The 20,127-nt window shown below is 53.6% G+C and overlaps 7 protein-coding genes across 7 annotated transcripts; 3 read left to right on the top strand and 4 right to left on the bottom strand.

Annotated features, from left to right (window-relative positions):
• Nucleotides 1–258: 258 nt before the first annotated feature.
• J4E84_008618 (uncharacterized protein) lies at nucleotides 259–2,875 on the top strand (the record flags this gene model as incomplete). The annotated part of the gene is made up of 4 exons (XM_049391188.1): nucleotides 259–558; nucleotides 613–1,032; nucleotides 1,080–1,862; nucleotides 1,910–2,875. The coding sequence occupies 4 exons, from the start codon at nucleotides 259–261 to the stop codon at nucleotides 2,873–2,875; spliced, it is 2,469 nt and encodes an 822-aa protein (XP_049241220.1).
• Nucleotides 2,876–3,247: 372 nt separating this feature from the next.
• On the bottom strand, nucleotides 3,248–5,659 carry J4E84_008617 (uncharacterized protein; the record flags this gene model as incomplete). The annotated part of the gene is made up of 3 exons (XM_049391187.1): nucleotides 3,248–4,942; nucleotides 4,991–5,400; nucleotides 5,449–5,659. 3 exons carry the CDS (start codon nucleotides 5,657–5,659, stop codon nucleotides 3,248–3,250), a joined length of 2,316 nt encoding a protein of 771 aa, XP_049241219.1.
• Nucleotides 5,660–7,655: 1,996 nt separating this feature from the next.
• Nucleotides 7,656–8,273, bottom strand: J4E84_008616 (uncharacterized protein; the record flags this gene model as incomplete). Its single annotated transcript, XM_049391186.1, has 1 exon — nucleotides 7,656–8,273. One exon carries the CDS (start codon nucleotides 8,271–8,273, stop codon nucleotides 7,656–7,658), a length of 618 nt encoding a protein of 205 aa, XP_049241218.1.
• Nucleotides 8,274–8,728: 455 nt separating this feature from the next.
• J4E84_008615 (uncharacterized protein) lies at nucleotides 8,729–10,509 on the bottom strand (the record flags this gene model as incomplete). The annotated part of the gene is made up of 3 exons (XM_049391185.1): nucleotides 8,729–10,291; nucleotides 10,338–10,392; nucleotides 10,445–10,509. The coding sequence occupies 3 exons, from the start codon at nucleotides 10,507–10,509 to the stop codon at nucleotides 8,729–8,731; spliced, it is 1,683 nt and encodes a 560-aa protein (XP_049241217.1).
• A 481-nt stretch (nucleotides 10,510–10,990) lies between these two features.
• MCM2 (MCM DNA helicase complex subunit) lies at nucleotides 10,991–13,659 on the top strand (the record flags this gene model as incomplete). Its single annotated transcript, XM_049391184.1, has 3 exons — nucleotides 10,991–11,093; nucleotides 11,142–13,369; nucleotides 13,417–13,659. 3 exons carry the CDS (start codon nucleotides 10,991–10,993, stop codon nucleotides 13,657–13,659), a joined length of 2,574 nt encoding a protein of 857 aa, XP_049241216.1.
• A 591-nt stretch (nucleotides 13,660–14,250) lies between these two features.
• RPL30 (60S ribosomal protein L30) lies at nucleotides 14,251–14,894 on the top strand (the record flags this gene model as incomplete). Its single annotated transcript, XM_049391183.1, has 4 exons — nucleotides 14,251–14,431; nucleotides 14,481–14,530; nucleotides 14,741–14,804; nucleotides 14,857–14,894. 4 exons carry the CDS (start codon nucleotides 14,251–14,253, stop codon nucleotides 14,892–14,894), a joined length of 333 nt encoding a protein of 110 aa, XP_049241215.1.
• A 2,178-nt stretch (nucleotides 14,895–17,072) lies between these two features.
• ATG9 (autophagy protein atg9) lies at nucleotides 17,073–19,829 on the bottom strand (the record flags this gene model as incomplete). Its single annotated transcript, XM_049391182.1, has 2 exons — nucleotides 17,073–18,981; nucleotides 19,030–19,829. 2 exons carry the CDS (start codon nucleotides 19,827–19,829, stop codon nucleotides 17,073–17,075), a joined length of 2,709 nt encoding a protein of 902 aa, XP_049241214.1.
• Nucleotides 19,830–20,127: the final 298 nt, after the last annotated feature.

The raw sequence follows: 20,127 nt of genomic DNA, 5'->3' as shown, positions 1-20,127 counted from the left end.
CTCCGGTCGTACCGCTGGCCAGGTTTCAAGCTTCCAGTCGCGCATACTGACGCGCGACTGCTTAAAGGCGCTCTTCGTCCCAACCTTACGTGAAGCTCTTACTTCTGAACGGTTTCACTCCTCCACTACTCACAATTGGTCATTGTAGCCTCCATCGTATCTGTACTACTTGGCTACATCTTCAGACCTACCTAGGTAGCTTCATTCAAGATCCTACCTGAAGCACGAAAGGTCGTACCTTTCCAGCAACCTGCAATCATGGATGCCATGGTAGCAAAAGCTCCAGCAGATCCCGACACTCTCGTCGAGGACGTCGAGCACCTCAGCATCTCGCCATACGGGCCCGCAAGGTCCTCAATCACTGAACACCCGCTTAGCGAGGATGAGGTGCGGAAGATGACCGATTACTTCCATGCTTCTCTATACATGTGCCTCGGCATGATATATCTGAGGAGAAATCCTCTGCTTCGCGACCCGCTTACTCTGGATCACCTCAAACGACGCCTGCTGGGACATTGGGGTTCGGATGCTGGACAGAGCTTCACATACATTCACATGGTAAGGATGACCGTACGCAGCTCTGGCAAATGAAAGTACTAATGATTTGCGCAGAACCGTCTCATCAAGAAGTACGATCTAGACGCCATCTTCATCTCTGGCCCTGGTCATGGCGCACCCGCTGTACTCTCAAACAGTTTCCTGGAGGGAGTTTACTCTGAGGTCTACCCTGACAAGAGTGAAGACGAAGAGGGCATGAGGCGCTTCTTCAAGTCTTTCTCGTTCCCCGGTGGAATCGGATCGCATGCCACACCTGAGACACCTGGTAGCTTGCACGAGGGTGGAGAGCTTGGTTATTCCATCTCTCACGCTTTCGGCACAGTGTTCGATCACCCAGATCTCATTGCTCTGACAATGGTCGGAGACGGCGAGTCTGAGACCGGCCCGCTTGCTACCAGTTGGCACTCGACCAAGTTCTTGAACCCGATCACGGATGGTGCGGTCTTGCCTGTACTGCACTTGAACGGTTACAAGGTATGACGCTGCACCTTGCAGATGGAATTCCTGCTGACAAGACACAGATTAACAACCCGACCGTTCTCGCTCGCGTAAGTCGCAAGGAGCTCGAAGCGCTCTTCGTCGGTTACGGATGGACGCCCTACTTCGTCGAGGGAAGCGATATCCCGTCCATGCACCAAGCAATGGCTGCTACGATGGAACGATGCATCACGAAGATCCGCGAATACCAGAAGGAAGCTAGGGACTCAGGCAAGGCTTTCAGGCCGCGCTGGCCCATGATCGTGCTCCGTACACCCAAGGGGTGGACAGCGCCCAGGCATGTCGATGGAGATCACTTCTTGGAGGGCTTCTGGCGCGCACATCAAGTACCCCTCACCAAGGTTCTTAAGGACAAGACCCAGCTCAAGACTCTGGAAGAATGGATGCGCTCATACGAGCCGGAGAAGCACTTCGACAAGGACGGCAAGCTCATTCCCGAGCTTAGAGAGTTGGCGCCAACCGGCAACAGGAGGATGAGCGCAAACCCTGTCACAAATGGCGGTCTGATCCGACACAAGCTTCACGTACCCGACTTCCGTGACTACTCTATCGAGGTCACCAAGGGAGGTGTCGCTAAGGTTGGTAGCATGGCGAACTGCGCCGCCTTCCTGCGCGATATCATCAGAGATAACCAGAAAGACTTCCGTCTCTTTGGCCCCGACGAGACCGAATCCAACAAGCTGGGTAAGGTGTACGAGGCGGGCAAGAAAGTCTGGATGGGCGAGTACTTTGAGGAAGACGAGGATGGTGGCAACCTAGCCTATGCAGGACGCGTTATGGAGATGCTTTCAGAGCACACTGTTGAGGTAAGACACACGCTATTGCTTGATGCCACATTTCTAACTCCACTCAGGGTTGGCTAGAGGGCTACATCCTCTCTGGACGTCACGGTCTGCTCAACAGCTACGAGCCTTTCATCCACATCATCGACTCCATGGTCAACCAGCACTGCAAGTGGATCGAGAAGTGCCTCGAAGTCGAATGGAGACAGAAGATTGCTTCACTCAACATCCTGCTTACTGCCACTGTCTGGCGACAAGATCACAATGGATTCACACACCAAGACCCAGGTTTCCTGGATGTCGTAGCGAACAAGAGCCCTGAGGTCGTTCGCATCTACCTCCCACCAGACGCTAACTGCCTGCTCTCAACAATGAACCACTGCCTCCGCAGCGAAAACTACGTCAACGTCATCGTTGCCGACAAGCAGGAGCACCTCCAGTACCTCACCATGGAGCAAGCCATAGCCCACTGCACAAAGGGCGTCGGCATCTGGGAATGGGCGAGTAACGACAAGGACCAAGAGCCTGACATCGTCATGGCCTCGTGCGGTGACGTCTCCACCCACGAGTCCCTCGCCGCAACAGCATTACTCCGCACACACCTCCCCGACCTCAAAATCCGCTTCGTTAACGTCGTCGACCTCTTCAAGCTCATCGACGAGGACCAGCATCCCCACGGCCTCAAGGCACACGAGTACAAGGCCATCTTCACCGACAACGTACCCTGCATCTTCAACTTCCACTCCTACCCGTGGTTGATTCACCGTCTGACATATGGCCGCAAGGGCCAGCAGAATTTGCTTGTCCGCGGATACCGGGAGAAGGGCAATATCGACACCCCTCTCGAGCTGGCTATCAGGAACGGTACTGATCGCTATAGCTTGGCGATTGATGCGCTGGACAATATTCCTAGCTTGGGTAACAAGGGTGCGGCGACGAGGGAGAAACTGCTTGATGAGCAGATCAAAGCGAAAAATTATGCGTACCATGAGGGTATGGATCCTAAGGAGACGGAGGACTGGGTTTGGCCTTTTTAGATCCTCCTATTGGAGATGTGATTGAGTGAGTGATTGTGGGTTCTTTCTTGTGGGCTGAGATTGAAAGTTACGGTGTTGTATGATAATGATAGCATGATTGATGCAGAACATGGCAGTTCACTAGCAAAGTTTGAACGTGAAGCAACAGTGTAGTGATGGAGAAATAGTCTGGAATTCCTAATGACCGACCTATGCAAAATGCAAAATGCAAGACAGCCTAAGCTGCCAAACCCAAAACGCCTTTTCTATGCAATGTGAATATAATCTAGGCGCGCACTGAGCGCGCATCCACATACCAAACGCCGCAAACACCATGCTTTCTAACTTCCCCCAAAAATTCAAACGGCAATAAAGCCAAGCCAAGCCGAAGCTCTAGAAATCATAAGAAGTATTAACAACGCTCAACCCCAGTCTCATATTATCCACCGTCTTGCCCCCCACACCTTTCAGCATAGCCAGCGACTCCAAATCCATAATCTCAGCATCATCCATTTCGACCAGGCAGTTCACAATGTTATCCGCTTTCTTTGCACCGACACCCTTTAACGCTTTGATCTGGTTGACGTCGCGTGAATTGATGATCTTGAGGAGGTGGCTGGTACGAGGCGTTTGTTGGACAGAGGCAGAGGCGGAGTGAGACGGGAGATCGGCAGTAGTAGCAGTGGTGGTCAGAGTCGTGGTCGGGGCAGTGTCGTCGCGGAAGATGGGCAGTTTCTTAGTCGTCTTTTTCGGTTTGCGGGCGGGCTTGGATTTGCTGGTGTACTGGAAGCTGGTGTCGGAGGCGTAGGAATCTTCGTGGTCGGAGGGAGGCGCGGGAGCGAATTCTTGGTCATCTTCGGAGTCGTCTTTATAAACCATCTTTGGCTTCGACTGTTTCTTTTCGACGGCTTTGAGGGGGGCCATGAGGACGTTCGAGGGGGGCGCTGCGGCTGCGGTGTGCGAGGGGAGCTCCACGGGGGCGGACACATGCTTTATGGACTCTTCCTTCTTTGCGCGAATCCGGTCTTCGAGGGCCTTCATCTTGGATTCTAGCTTGGCGTTGCCGGGGAAGAAGGGCTGGGCCAGGTGGTACATCCTAAGTGCGCTGGCGTCCTCCCCACGCATGTGATGTTGCTTCGCCATAAGCAGGAATTGCAGGCCCTGCGACTTCCCGTCCTCCTCGTGTGCATCGATACGGTGCTCGAGCTCGTCCAACCGCTTCTGCAACTCTGCAGAAAGCGCTGGCGCAGCGGTACCGGCGTCTTGCAGTGCCTTTTCTGCCAGCCTCTCGTCGACCTTCTGTGCAATGAGAGCCTCAATCGAAGCCTTTGTCAAAGCGGGCTCTCTGTTCGGTATCCGTGAGGTGTTATCCCCAGTTCGGAATGCCTTCGTCGGTCGCGTCGCGAATGTATTGCTGGGTTCAGCTGCTCGTTTAGAACCCTCCGTTCTTCGCACTCCTTGGTTCTGTGCAAGGTTGGAAACGCGAGGAGCAGCAGCAGCAGCCTTGCGAGCGTCGGAGTATACAGAGAAGGCCTTGGTAGGCTTTTCTCCTTTCTTCCCCTTCTCTGGCTCCGGGATGTTCGCGTTGTGTGCGGCAGCGATGGATCGTAGCGGTTGCCGTGACATTGTTGCTCCGCCGACACTACTAGTTATCGCCAATGGTTTGACTGCTGTCCTGTACATGGGGTCATTCTCCACCTCTGCGATCTCGATCTTCTTCGTCCGGCTAGCGAAGTTCAAGGAACTAATGGTGTCGAGGTGGTATGCGCGGGTTGGCGCAAGGTTCAGAATCATGACAGTTAAGCCCTTATTCTGACCCAGCGATAAGATTCTCGTCATCTTGGACTCGCGGTACGGGATCCGGCTGGCCTTCTTGTTCATAGCTTCTACGCATTGAGCAAGTACGAATAGCGACTTGTTGATGGCCGAGCTCTCGACCAGACGCTCCTTGTTGTTTTCGGTTCGTCGGTTGTCTTCGGATCCTGCAAGATCAATGCAGGATGCTCGGCTGACGCGAACCGTGTCTTCGGTGGTTTGCGTGATCTTCACGCAGAGAACGGCATGGGATCGGGAGGAATGCGCGTTGAGCTGCAGCATCATTAGTAATGTTTACCTCTAACGCGTGTAAAGCCTCACCTTAGTAGCGGATGTTGACCTGTTCATGTTGGCCTGGTCATAAAGCTGCTCAAACTCCTTAAGCGTTGTGCATGGCTTCTCTGTAAGACCCACGACGACAGTCTTGCCCTTGTTGTCTCGGATGGGCAGGCCAGACGGGGTGCGTTTCTCCGGCGGTTCGAACAGATCGTAGACGCGATCGCAGTAGATCTCGAAATATTCCAGGGCAACCTCGACGTGTGTGGCACCGGCCGTGTCCTTCTCGATCTTCTTGCATCGTCGGTATATCGAGCTCAACAGTCTTGGGATGACACCGCGGTCCGCCAGCGACTTTCCTCCGCGCATCGTATGCGTCTTGCCGGTGCCGGTGCAGCCATGCGCGAATATCGATAGATCGAAGCCATTGAACAGGTGCTTCACCGTCGGCGCGACTGGTTTGGAGTCAATTCAGGTCCGAAACGCGTCCGTCGCGAACTCACTCTCGGCATCGAAAAGCTGCTGCTGCGTCGCGTCCTGCTCGTACACAGAGCTGAATTGGAAGCTGAAGGACTCGGCCTCGTTCTTCGGACTCGGTATCCGCACGACCGCCGGGGTGGTGTCGCCCTCCAATGTCTCGGCGGTGACGATGGTGTCTTTGTCGAGCTCCTGTTTCAGTAGAGGACGTATCCTCGCGACGACGCGTACGCTCATGGTGACGACCGGCAAGGAGGATGGCGATAGGGTGAAAAGATACGAAAAACTCTACGTCTACAGAGAAAGGAATGCCAGACCAACCGGACGCGACGTCGAGACTCGAGGCTCTGGCGACATGCAAAGGGCCTGTCCTAGCGTAAATGGCGGTCTGTGTTGTCCTTCCTTGTCGAAACTCGCCTGTTGCCCCGAGCGACCCTCACCCGCCCAGACGAATGAACATCGGGCACGTGCAAACCCGCCAACACATCTCGATCCACTACAATATCGTCGATAGCTATAGCTGATGCTTGCAGGCATCTAGGTCGTCTTCTATCGTGACCTCGACCTTGGTGTTGTGGAGAAATCCCCACAGGGTTCCGGTCTCTTAACGCACTCAACAGCCGAGAGACAGCACATACTGCATGGAGACGCGGAAACCGGCAACACTTGACAAACTCAGATCGCGGAATCGAGCCTCCTTCCGAAGAGTTATTTCTGGCATATGGAGACCTGGAGGCTCTGCGCGGGTAGCAGACGTTCGGCCAGGCGCTTCAAGGTCGTGGGCTCAACGAGGCCATGCCGCCATCTCATTGGCCCGAGGATGAAACATGTACCCAGCGCATCAGAGCACCACAGCCACTCCTCCAGTTACCAGCGCTACTTTCCTATGGAGCTTGAGTGACACGCCCAAATTACAGGCAACTGGAGCCATGCTGGGCCAGTACTACTCTTTGTTCCATTGTATACTCAAACCGTGCTCAAGGCGGCTAATGCAGCTTCAAAACCCGATGCCAGTCCGCGTAGCAATGAGACACCGCTGTAGCCATCTGAACGTTTAGCCTGTGGTTTGCTTGAGACGAACGATTTTCGTTTCTTTCCTAGGTGTCTTTTCTTACCGTCTGTTTCTTCTCCTTGTCGATCGTTTCTCTTAATCGTTCACTATCTCAGTTTCGTCTTTCAGTCCATCGCTTCCTTATTCTGCCTGCAAGCGCCGTCTTTCTCCTTCATCCACTCTTAATAATTTGTCGTCTTGACGATGGCTATCTTCTCCACAATTCTGCTGCTGGCAGCTTGCTCTACATCTATAACCGCTGGTCCAGTTCCAAAGAACCACCGAAGACAACTGTGAGGAATACAGGCATATGCTCGAGAAACAAGCACTGACTTCGTGTAGTTTTCCTAGTTACGCCAACACTACTTCAACAATCGCGTCAACATCAAGACAGCAAGTCGCAGAAGCAGAGACCGCTATCATAGTGGAGCCCATCCAGCAAACCATCTTCTCTTCAATAGCACCAGCTATCACGTTCGTTCTTCCTGACGGGAAACCACTCGTGACACAAGATCCGCAGACTGTGTTTTCTACTTCCTACATCACACCATCACCTCTGCCAACCACAGAGGAGACTTCAAGCGCAGCGGCTACATCCTCAGTCACACCAAGTCCGAAACCAACGCCCACAGAGAGCAGCGATGTGCCGGTATCGTCGGCATTGTCAAGTTCGGTTGCCGCCGTAGAAAACAAGACAGCAAGCGAGACAAGTCGAAAGGCTCCTATGTTCACCTACTCGCCCATAGAAGAGACGTCCACCTCGCTTGCCACTCCAACCGTACCGGCGTCAAGTGCTGTCCTAGCATCTACCACAACTGCACCGGCGACGAGTGCGGTCCAAGCACCTACCACTGGCGGCTTGCCTGGCTTCACTCATCCCGGTGCGGCACCCTCAGGCTCGCCCTCTGTCAACACCACCACCAGTGCGATTATCACCAGCCTATCTTCTGTGATCGAGTCGGTCATACAAGCGCCATCTTCCACCCCTCTGGCCAACTCAACTTCCCTGGCAATCCCAGCCCCGGTATCGAGCGGATCGTCTACAGCTATCCTCCCCTCAGAGACCGCTTCAGACACCATCGACGTAACATCGCGCATCATCGTCACGCAATATACCACCATCTACGCGACATCCAAGCCACCTCAGACACCTGCTCAAGAGTCAGCCATGCCAACTGAAGCTCAAGAGTCCGCTCCACTGGTTTCTTCAACATCAGAAGTGGCTGGTACTCCTATGCCCGCTCCTTCAAACGCTCCTGCTGAAGTCTCGCCATCGGCATCCCTCCAAGTACCGCCTGTAGTGATTGTAACATCGTACACTACAATCATGCCGACAGCCACACCACAGCCAAGTGGAGCACCCGAGATACCCGTTTCTTCCGCTGTACCAGAGCCAGTCATATCAAGCTCAGTGGCCTTGTCTTCTACGCTCGCAGCCTCGTCTTCTGAAGTAGCAGAGCCAACACCCAGCGAACCCGCACCATCATCTTTGACATCGGAGTTTCCTGCGCCTACACTCACGCCGTCATCCTCTGTTGCACCAAGCATGCCACCCGCCCCCTCAAGCTCCGCACAACCATCACCGTCTTCCCCCTCTATGGCACCGCCTCCAGAGTCTTCAGCACAACCATCTCCATCCTCCATCGCGCCACCTCCAGCAGTCTCCGCATCCGCAACGGCATCTACATCCGACGCCGTGCCAACACCACCAGCACCAGCACCCACAGATATGCCATCATCGGGACCACCACAACCAGAACCAGTACCTTCGTCAACGACATCAGAAGGCCCGTTGATCATCACACCGATAGCACCGAGTCAAATATTCACCGTGACTGTTACTGCGTCGCCGACTGGGAAGGAGACAGTCACGGAGACAGCTACTGTTACTGTGACGGCTTGAGGAGTGCGGGATGGGGATGGGAGGTGTGAAAAGTTTCTTTTGATGGTGAAGTAGGGGGGTTGCACTGGTTTGCATGGTGGAGGGATAAGTTTAATTTGATACCCAAGATTTGAGAATTATATTTGTTTTACTTGAACCAGTAGCTTTCTTGTAGCAGAGCTGTGATCGTGAAGTCAATCTTGAGAAGACGAATGAAACATTCGGAAGCATGAAGATAGCTTGGTTACTGGCTGCGATGAAGTGCAGTATCCAATTTCAAGCTAGCTGGAGATCATTTGCACATAGGGTGCAATGCATACTCTCACAAATCTCGCCTTCACATCTTCAACACTTCGAGTAGATAAGTCTACACTTAATACCCACTCTGCTCCTTCCTGCTACCACCCTCAGCCCCACCTTCCGCATCATCATCCCTATTGGCCTTCGCATCGCCAGCAGCTTCCTGAATACCCTGCGCATCACCTCGCAGCTTCTCAAAGTACGCTTTGACATCCTCTGCCCCAACAGCCTGACCGGACTCAGCGAACGGCTTCAAGAACGCCGAGACCTTGTCTTTGAGATGCGCATACGCCATTGCACCTTGGATAGCACGCACGCGGTCCATGTTGTTAAAGGCGGCTTCGCCACGGTCGAGGATACTTCCTGTACCGACGGACTGTCCGCCTTCTTCTCCGTCTTCGGAGACGGGGGGCTCGTAGGTGTCTTCCTCTTCGAGGAGTTGCGGGTGGGCTTTTATGTGTGGGTAGCAGGCGTCGCAGTGGCAAAGGTGGTCGCGGAAGTCGGGCTTGAGGAAGAGGGAAAAGGGCGTTGTGAGTGCGGTTGTAGGAAGAGGAGGGAGGGAAGCGTGCTTTGGGCCTTCTGGTGATTCTGGCTTCTTGGGGGTTATGGGCAGCGTCGTTGTGTCTTCGGGGATGCTGGAGAGTGTGCCGCTTGGATCTTCGGACTTTTGGCGCTTAGCCGGAGCTGGAGCTGTCAGGTGGGATGATGTCTGCTGCTCTTCGTCTTCGTCGGAAGCTTTGCGTTTCTTTGAGTCGCCATTTGTCTCCTCTGGAGCTGGGGCGGTTGACTTCTGGGCATGAGACAGGGCCATGGCTTTGTCGTGATAGACTGGTGCGAGGAATCCGGTTGAGCCAGCGTACTGTTTGATCCATGGATTGGCCTCGACACACTTGTAGCAGAGGAAGTGATCGAAGTCGTCTTCTTCAGGGAAGCCTGGAGGAAGTGGTGGATCATCGTCCTCTTCTGCGCCAGCATATGCTGCAATGTCGTTGCCATCAACCCCATTGCCATTTGTCACTGCAGCTGCGATGTTCGCTGGAAGTGATGCCGTATTCTCGTCCGCGTGCCCGTTGGTCTTGGTGTCATCTGTTGCGGGCTTGTCGGTCTCCATCGCATCTACTTTGTCATTCTTCTCTTCCACTTTGGGCTTCTCGATCATCTTGCTGTACTCCGCCCGAGTGAAGCCTACGAGGCATTCAGGATGCCACCAGTCTTCACCACAGCCGCCCTCCTCGCAAGTCCCAAGTCCGAGACATTGGAACATGGTGCCCTTCTCTTGTTGGGGATCATAGTCCTCGCCGCAGCCACAGAATTTGTTCCTGAAATTCTGGTTGTACTTGTTCGTCTTGGCTGGCTCTTCGCCCGTCACATCGCCTTTACGTCCAGTTTCTGCGTTGAGACGAAGCGTGCATGGCGTCATATCCGGTATCCTGGTAGTTCCACAGTCGCATATGAAGTTGCGCTTGTTGAAAAGCTCAACAAGGGTGTGTTCGCCATGGCAGGAGATGGAGCATGAGTAGCAGACGCCTGCTGGAGTGTATTGCTGGGCAGACGATGCGGGCGCGGGGTTGCAGGTGAGGCATGCGTAAAGGCTCTGTCGCAGAGGGCCGAGGTCGCGTGTGCAGGTATCGAATTGCTGTTTCTTGTCAGTCGAGGCGCATTCGGAGGATGTGGGTACTGACGTAGGGGAGAGCCTCGCGTGCTTCTGCCTCGAGGCTAAGTTGCTCTTTGATAAAGCTGACGGAATTGATTTAGTCTCCATACAGACAAGAGCATGGAAGACACGTACTCAGCCGCTGTTTGTGAGCTCTCCGATGCTTGCGATATGCTGCTGGTGCGCGGCTTCTCGGACATGGTCGTTGACTGGGAATCCGCCATGACTGCGATAACGCGCAACCACTTAATTCGAGATGGAAAGCAATTCGATGTAGAGCACAAGATCAATATTCTTCAGAATGCGAGATACTAGCAGAGTAAATTCGGTCGTGGAAGTGCGTGGGAAACTTTGGTGTGAGCAGTGAGGAAGGCGCTGGATGCGCCTGATCGCTGATTGGCTACCGCATCACCACTTTACGCGTGGAAAAGGAAAGCGCGACGCGGTCGTGTCGCTGGCCCTTACTACCCCTTCTCCCGCACCCTCAACCCCGCTTCGCAGCCCCATATCATTTTACTTTATCCCGGTGATACCAGTAAAGAACCGTGCTTTAAGTGAACATGAGGTATGTGTCTCAGAGTTCGACGAGACTCGTAGGCCGAGCAACGACGAGCCCCTCTTTACCACAACAACAGGATATTGACGAACACTAGTTCACCACCACCACCCCTTCGCTCCAACATGTCGTCCGCAAACCGTGGCGTAGGCCCTAGCAGCAGGAGCAACAAACGCGCAAGGGACGATGACGATCTCCCCTCCTCAGCGGCGCATCCGCCGTCCAGCCGTGAGTGCGACAAAAACATGCGACACAGCAATGGCTAATCAAGTACAGCAATGGCCTCGTCACCACCTATGCTCCCACAAGACGACGATGCAGACATGCTCGACGATGACGACATCATTCGCGACGTAGACGATCTGGACGAAGACGCAGAAGAGGCGGAAGGAATTGATTTGTTCGCCGACGACTTCGAGAACGACTACGGAGCCCGAGAGAACGATGCCTATGAAGGCCAGGGCATCGATGACGAAGGAGACTATGAAGAACTAAGTCTCGCGCAAAGGCGAGAGCTTGATGCGCGACTTAATGCCCGCGACAGGGAGGCTAGACGTCGCATGCCCGCTGCTTTCCTGCCAGACGAAGACGAAACGGATGGCCTGGCAGGTCTGATGGGACGTCGTCGTGTTCGGAGGAATCGATATGACGAAGAAGACGACATGGACATGGACAACGATATCATGAACGAGGAATTGACGCTTGAGGCCCTCACCGATGTGAAGGCCAACACCCTGACAGATTGGGTGGCCCAACCTCAAGTCGCCAGGACCATCGCGCGCGAGTTCAAGTCTTTCCTGACAGAATACACCGACGAGCACGGTCACTCAGTATACGGAGCCCGCATCCGAACCTTGGGAGAGGTCAACGCTGAGTCCTTGGAAGTCTCATTCGACCACCTTGCCGAGCAAAAGGCTACCTTGGCATACTGGCTGGCCAACACGCCCACTGAGATGTTGAAGATCTTCGACCAGGTGGCCATGGAAGTCGCTCTCCTCCACTACCCAGACTACGAGCGTATCCACTCCGAGATCCACGTCCGTATCACCGACGTACCTGTTCAATATACACTCCGCCAGCTCCGTCAATCGCATCTCAACAGTCTGGTTCGTGTGAGTGGAGTCGTCACCCGCCGAAGCGGAGTCTTCCCTCAACTCAAATACGTCAAGTTTGACTGTACCAAGTGCGGTGTCACTCTGGGTCCCTTCCATCAAGATTCAAACGTTGAGGTCAAGATCTCTTTCTGCCAGAACTGCCAATCACGCGGTCCTTTCACAGTGAACTCCGAGCGGACAGTCTACCGAAACTACCAAAAGCTCACTCTACAAGAGTCTCCAGGCACTGTGCCGGCAGGACGTTTGCCCCGTCATCGGGAGGTCATCCTTCTTTGGGACTTGATCGACTCGGCAAAGCCTGGCGAGGAGATTGAAGTCACCGGCATCTACCGTAACAACTACGATGCGGCTTTGAACAACAAGAACGGTTTCCCAGTCTTTGCAACTATCTTGGAGGCCAACTACGTTGTCAAGTCTCACGACCAGCTGGCTGGCTTCCGGTTGACCGAAGACGATGAGAAGGAGATTCGACGACTGTCCAAGGATCCTCGCATTGTGGACAAAGTCATCAACTCGATCGCCCCAAGCATCTACGGACACACTGACATCAAGACTGCTGTAGCACTCTCTCTGTTTGGCGGTGTCAGCAAAGAAGCTCCTGGTCGTCACTCGATCCGTGGTGACATCAACGTCTTGTTGCTTGGAGATCCCGGTACTGCCAAGTCTCAGATTCTGAAGTATGTCGAAAAGACCGCCCATCGTGCTGTCTTCGCCACTGGTCAGGGTGCTTCCGCGGTCGGTCTTACTGCTTCCGTCCGTCGTGATCCCATGACTAGCGAGTGGACGCTTGAGGGTGGTGCGCTTGTGCTTGCCGATAAGGGTACCTGTTTGATCGACGAGTTCGATAAGATGAATGACCAGGACAGAACATCCATTCACGAGGCCATGGAGCAACAGACTATCTCCATCTCCAAGGCTGGTATCGTCACAACCCTTCAAGCTCGCTGTTCCATCGTAGCAGCTGCCAACCCCATTGGTGGTCGATACAACTCAACAATTCCTTTCTCGCAGAACGTAGAGCTCACCGAGCCTATCCTGTCTCGATTTGACATTCTGTGTGTCGTACGCGACACTGTTGACCCAGCAGAAGATGAACGTCTGGCCAAATTCGTTGTGAACTCTCACGGCCGTGCTCACCCACTTGTCAACTCAGCATACGGATATTCTGACAAGGCAAAGGCGACACAGAACGGCGACGACCAAATGGAAGTCGACGGTGACGCACCAATCAAGGAGGGTGAGATTCCACAAGATCTGTTGAGGAAGTACATTCTTTACGCGAGGGAGAAGTGCAGACCCAAGCTTTACCAGATTGAGCAAGATAAGATTGCCCGTCTATTCGCAGACATGCGCAGAGAGTCTATGGCAACTGGAGCCTATCCTATCACCGTAAGTTCACACCATTGCGTCAGTAAATTATTCACTCACAACTACAGGTTCGCCATCTCGAAGCCATCCTACGTATCGCAGAGTCTTTCTGTAAGATGCGTCTCTCCGACTATGTCGCATCGGTAGACATTGATCGCGCCATTGCTGTTGCAGTTGATTCCTTTGTCGGATCACAGAAGGTCAGCGCAAAGAAGGCGTTGGCAAGGGCTTTCGCCAAGTATACCTTGAATAGGCCCGGCGCTGTCAGTGCACCGACCCGAGGAGGGCGGGCGCAAAGAGCAGCAGCATGAGCATATTCCCGAAATATCGAAAGTGCACTATGGTGAAGGCTTGATAGAGTTGCGAGTGAGAGGAGTTTGTGGCATGCGTCTTGATTAACGGCGCCTGAAGATGCAATGATACCATGTTGGAAAGCGTTGTTTGTCTGCAGACATCTGTCTACATGTACTGGGTGCTAGGAGTCGACAGTAAATATTATAAACTAGATAGGATATCTAAACAATGCCTTGTAACAACTTCACATACCAATGCAACAGATGAGATACACGGTAAAGTCAGCAGGGCAGCTGAAGTTGCGCATACAATCTAATGCGAGGTTTTGGCGCTATCATGGCATTGTCACTCACCCAAAACATTGTTTTGGAGGCGTTCTCATGATGAGCACATAAATAACTCACCATCAACTTTGACTCTCGCACAAGTCATGAAGATGGGGTGTTCAGTGCTGGCATGATGGGTCGGCTGAGTCACTAGCGTTGCGCAACTCTTGGCGCACAAAGCATTTTGCGTCGCGCTACCACCCCAATTCTCTTTCGACAACCCTCACGACCGGAGCTCAACAACCCTTTAGGAATACCACATTCGACTTCCTACGAGCAACGATGGCCCCCAAGAAGAACAAGAGAACCGCCGACTCCATCAACTCGCGCCTGGCGCTTGTGATGAAGTCCGGTAAGGTCACCCTCGGCTACAAGTCTACCCTCAAGAGCCTGCGCACCGGAAAGGCCAAGCTCGTCATCATTGCCGGAAACACCCCTCCTCTGAGGAAGTCTGAGCTCGAGTGTAAGCATATCTTCTCTGGGCTTCATGCGCAATCGCTAATTCGTCATAGACTACGCCATGTTGTCCAAGACCTCCGTCCACCACTTCTCCGGCAACAACGTACGTACCGCACCCCGTCCGCTCTCATTGCCTAACGACAAGATACTCTGAGCGCTACGAGACTCGTTGTTCTCTAGTTCCTAGCTGTGGTAGAACATACACAAGAACGCGACGATAACGAGCTCCTGCGCGCTGGGTATGCTTCGAGGGCTGGCTCTGAGAAGAGGTCTGAACATGGCTTCGGAGAGCAATCAGCTAATACCAGTCTAGATTGAGTTGGGCACTGCTTGCGGTAAGCTCTTCCGCTGCTCCGTCATGTCCATCCTCGATGCCGGTATGTATCTCCCTTTCTGGTTGCACTATGATATCCGCTAACACATTGACAGGTGACTCCGACATCCTGTCCCAGAACACCGAGAACTAGAGTGTTATGACAAATGGAAGGGGCGCAGTTAGACATGATACCTAGGCATGGCGAAAGCTATGTCCTCGATGATATCCAATGAATGCAAGATTTCATGAGCCATCCTGACGGTCCACATTTGCACCTGTGACGTGACTCATTCATGCATACTTGCACGTCCTTGTGTTACACTAGTGCTTACAGACCAAACTGTCGCAGGTTTATTATGCGCCAGTCCTGGGTGCGCAGCTCTGAGTATACCACGTCTTGAGGGTATACGACGAGGTCTGCATTGATGCTATACGAAACATCATAGCGTATTCTTTCTGGACAGACTTCCAGTGCTCATTCTAGATTACGTAGACGAGCATCTTTATGCAATGCATCGAAAGCACGCAAGAGGTCTTAGCTCCTTGACCTACTGCTAGACTATACTTTGGATGCTTTTGGGTTTCGTGTTGGGCATAACTTGCTGGAACCTGCTTCTTTGTATCGGCTATGCGAGGTCGCTCGGTATTTCTGATTTGTAATGCACACAAACAGACGCCATGAGGGTGCACAGAACATCAAGTTGTGTGGATTTGAAGATACAACTACGAGTTATAATATAGGATGCTATCATAAAGCACGAGTGCCTTAATCACGTCGCTGCGCGCACCCCAGAATTGCACTTTCGCTGTCTTGGGAAGCGGCGTGGCGGGTGCTTTGAAATCGGATGGGGCGCTAGCTTACTCAGGCCGTAGCGTTCGTGTGGGCAAATATTCGCTTAGCAATCCGGCGACGACTTCCCTCGACGCCTCTGACACTCACCTCCTACTAACACCATAAATACAGGGTAAGGTACGTACGGCTGTCGCATTTCTCTCCGCTGGAAGACGTCTTACTGACAGCTGCACCAGTTTGCGCTCGCCCTCATTCTCCGCGCCTCCTGGACACCCGCTCATTGATTTCAAAGCAGGAACAACCGTCACAATGGCTCGCCGTCCCGCCCGTTGCTACCGCTACTGCAAGAACAAGCCCGTACGTCACGATGGAGATATCGCGAGAGGAGGATAACAGGCTGACTGGGCCGTAGTACCCCAAGAGCAGGTTCAACCGTGGTGTTCCCGATGCCAAGATCCGCATCTTCGACCTTGGTCGCAAGAAGGCCAACGTAGACGACTTCCCTCTCTGCATCCACTTGGTCTCCAACGAGTACGAGCAGCTGTCCTCTGAGGCGCTCGAGGCCGCCCGTATTTGCGCCAACAAGTACTTCGTCAAGAACGGTGGAAAGGAATCCTTCCATCTCCGTGTCCGCGTCCACCCCTACCACGTCGTCCGTATCAACAAGATGTTGTCGTGCGCTGGTGCCGATAGATTGCAGACGGGTATGCGTGGCGCTTTCGGCAAGCCCAACGGTCTTGTCGCTCGTGTCAACATTGGCCAGATTCTCATGTCCGTCCGGACAAGGGACTCTAACCGCGCCGTCGCCCTTGAGGCTCTCAGGCGTTGCCAGTACAAGGTATGTTTGAAAATGACGTCAGAGATGATGTGTGCTAATTAGTTGTCAGTTCCCCGGTCGCCAGAAGATCATTGTCTCCAAGAACTGGGGTTTCACTCCTCTCAAGCGCCAGGAGTACATTGACCTCCGCCAAGAGGGCAAGGTCAAGATCGACGGTGCCTACGTCCAGTTCCTCCGCAACAAGGGCAACCTCGCCAACAACATCCGTCGCTTCCCTGAGGCTTTCGAGTCCTCTGCTTAGGTTTTGGATTGAGGGATGAGTTGTGTGCATGACATCATGGGTCCAATGGGAATTCGGTTACGGCGTGATTTGCTTTCTTCATCAGTCAGGATGAAGGCTGGAGGGTGAACATCTGCGGCGTGTAACTGTAGAGAACGACCAGACACAGCCGGACAATGACAAATGATACAACAACGCTGTGTCCCCATGATTGTGTTTGTGTATTGTAGTCATCCAACTACTGATTGCATACGTCACTTCTTAGAAGGGATGTTCCTGATGAGCGGTTTATGGTGGTTGTCGTCCGAGACGTCACGATACAGCATGATGTTTGTTTGTTGCTCGAATGATTGCTATTGATCTCTACTAGTAATGGTCCGATGCTAAAAGTGGTATAAGTTCCCAACCCAGCAACTCCAATCGAAAACGCCTGCCTATTCCCATATAACCAAAGGCAAATGCAATATGAACGTGTAGTTCAAACACCAACACCAGCGCCTCGGCCTTCAGCCTGCGCACGAGAAAACTGCTGCAAGAGCTGTAGTACACCTCCGCGATTGTTGCCCGGTGCTTCCTCCTCGTCATCGTCATCTTGTGCAAGCCGACTCGTTCGCCACGAGTCACCCAGTGTACTCTCCTCCTCAATGCGTATATTCGACGGGCCAGGTGCGTCCGGCACAGCTTGCAACGGCGTCCGATATCTATTGTTCGCTGCCTGACGTGGCGAGCCGCGTAGTATAGACGCAGAAGAAGGCTGGTGGTGAGGATCCAGAAGAACAGAATTCATAGGTTCGTCCCTAGCACCTGGTCTATGTCTCGGTGTCCTCTGCTGGAGATTCTGGCGGCCAGTCGGGCCTCTGCTCGTTCCTCTGGCACCCATTTCTACGGGCTGAGCAGTTTGCGACATGGAACCGAAGGTATTGGGGAACTGTGGCGGAGGGTGGAACTGGCTTCGGCCTTGGAGACGACCGTTGTAGCCACGTCCGGGGTTCTGGTATGTGTCCAGGAAGCCGTAGTAGGATGCCATCATCTTGTTGTCCTTGGCCATGAAGTAGTCTTCCCGGAGGTCAGGATCTTCTCTTGGGGCAGCAGCTCCGTTTGCCGGGATGTTGTTGGCGTTGCGAGTGGTCTTTGTAGAGGGGAACATGGAGTACGAGCATGTCACGCCTAGGCCGTCGACTACAATCGAGAACTCGCGGAAGAAGTCGACAATACGCTCGCTGCAGGCTGGTAACCTGAACATAAGCAGGAAAGGTGTGATGATCATGCTGAGTATCTCTTCGGCGAAGATCACAATCTTGGGCTGGTACAGTTGAGCGAATTCAGCGCGAACTTCGTCGGTGTGGAGCCTATCACGCCACGACTCGGGCTCATAGCGCGTGTGGTATATGACATGTTGGAGGTAGTAGGATGGATCTGCGACCTGGTCGTCTTGAGGGCTGCTTCCACGTGCGACACGGTAAATCGTACTAAGAATACCGATCCAGAAGATAGCTGTTTTGCCCGGTGTGATTTCAAAGTTGAGGAAGAGCTCCGAATCCATAAGAGTGAAGACCACAAGGACGAATGCGAAGGCGCCAGCAATAAATGCGACAAATGATGAGACCTGCTCGGTCTTGTCTTTAGGGAACTGGGCAAGGTAGAGGTTTGCGTACGGATAAGCCATGTTACGGCGGCGGGCGAAGTAGTGAGGCAGCTCGTTGAACTCACGGAACTTCCACTGAGCGAAAGTAGTGAAGTCGCGGTTACTGAGTTGGCCTGGGTCCTTGTGGTATTCGGTGAAGTATTTGAACATGTACGAAGCAAGCACGAATACTACAGCGAAAGGTGCGCAGAGGATACTGATGATGCCAGTCCAGAAGAAGCGAGTTTTCAGCCTCTTTACGAGCTCTCGGCGGTTGCGCTCCTTTAGGAAGTCAGGGTTGAACTGGCCGTTCGGTCCACTGAAGACGAAGTCCATGATGGCGAGATTGACGTGCCATCTCGTGGTCTCCGAGAAGATGTATCGATTGCCAAGGAAGGGAAGCGGAACGGTGACATCCAATATCTCCTTGTTGAAGAGGGCGATCAGATAGTTGTCACGACGCATCAGGCGACCCGCGATGTCGATAGCATCTAGTCGCTGCCTGCTCTTCGAATCGAGTAACTTGCGCGTCTGCGGAGACAGGTTCGAGGCGGTGGTCAAGTTCAAGTCCCGCAGAGCCATGATGCGCGTCACCACCTGCTGCCACTGTATGGTTTGTATGTCGCGGTCGGGGATATCGAGCAAGTAGTGGTAGAAGTCGTGCGTTGCTCGGAGCCGGGGTATATCGGTAAAGAGGTTGTAGAACGTGTACAGCCAATAGATGATGAAGACCCAGAGGCCGAATATCCAAATTCCATGGATCCTGTATCATGTCAGCTGGGAAGTGATTACGTCATACGCATTTACTGACTTGGCTGCACACTTTGGCACCAAGACCTGCTCCAGCTTGTTGCTCTTTGGCAACTTGGAGTAGTCGATGCAGAAGCCAAGGAACGTCATGAAGCCGACTACGAAAGCGCTCCGAGCGAGCGTCAAAACCCGGGCTAGGAGGATGGAGTATATGCCGCAGCCGACAAAGTAATCGTACACCTCGGTCATATAGTTGTCCAGGTCCATCTGATTCACCCACAGCCACAAGGCCTTCTCCTTGCGGTCGGCGGCGAAATGCCCAGGTCTACTGGTATGTCCCCACGGCCGCGAAGGTGCGCTGTTCCCATCCTCGTCGTGCAGCCGCTGTTGGTTCCGTGTAGCATCCCACTGCGCCCGTGTTTGTCGTGTGGCTGGGCCAGGTACTGGCATAGGGAGGCCTTCGCCGCGCTGAGTCGAACTTGGCCCCGGCTCATGTCCTCCTTCGAGAAGTAACGACTGTGGGACGTCGTCATCGTCATCCAAGGGCACAGTGCGGGATGGCGCGGGCTGCCTCCAAGCCGGCATGCGACTCGCTGTATTGATGCCGGGTGGTGCGTTGCGTTTGGCCTCCGGGGAGACAGCGCGGCTCTCGGTCGTCATCTGACTTGAGGATGCCTCTTCGAGCAGATGTGCGAGGTCTTGCTCCTCAAAGCGAGCCTCAAAGTTCTCCTCGTCGATGTCCATCTCGTGTCGCTCGTCGGTCGAGGTGGAGCTGCGGCGGTCGCGGGCAGCAAGAGGTTCGCGTTCGTATGTTTCGTCCGATGCAGAGGGAAGAAGCTTAGAAAGTAGGTTAGACGCCATCATGGTCGGACAGTGGTGGTGCGCTCAGGCAACGGCGGGGCGCGTGGCCGTGCTGCGCTGGGTTGAGGGCGTTTGGAGGCTGCAAGAGTGGTCAGAGGACCGAAGGCGTGATCCCAAAAGTCAAGACGAGCCTCCATGAGCACTGACGTAATCCTAGTCAGTGACCATACCAGCGTGATAGAGGGTAGGATGAGTGATGGTCGCGGTTATCGCTGAAGCACATGGCATGCATGCAGGTGACGCGACCGATATCGATAAGGCTCGGCTGCACTTGCCGCTCGTCTGCCCGATATGACAC

Source organism: Alternaria hordeiaustralica (genome assembly GCF_023758085.1).
Source record: "Alternaria hordeiaustralica strain BMP 2776 chromosome Unknown scaffold_22, whole genome shotgun sequence".
Lineage (NCBI taxonomy): Eukaryota > Fungi > Ascomycota > Dothideomycetes > Pleosporales > Pleosporaceae > Alternaria > Alternaria hordeiaustralica.
The sequence above is the reverse complement of the archived record's forward strand: the minus strand, read 5'-3'. Positions and strand labels throughout refer to the sequence as shown.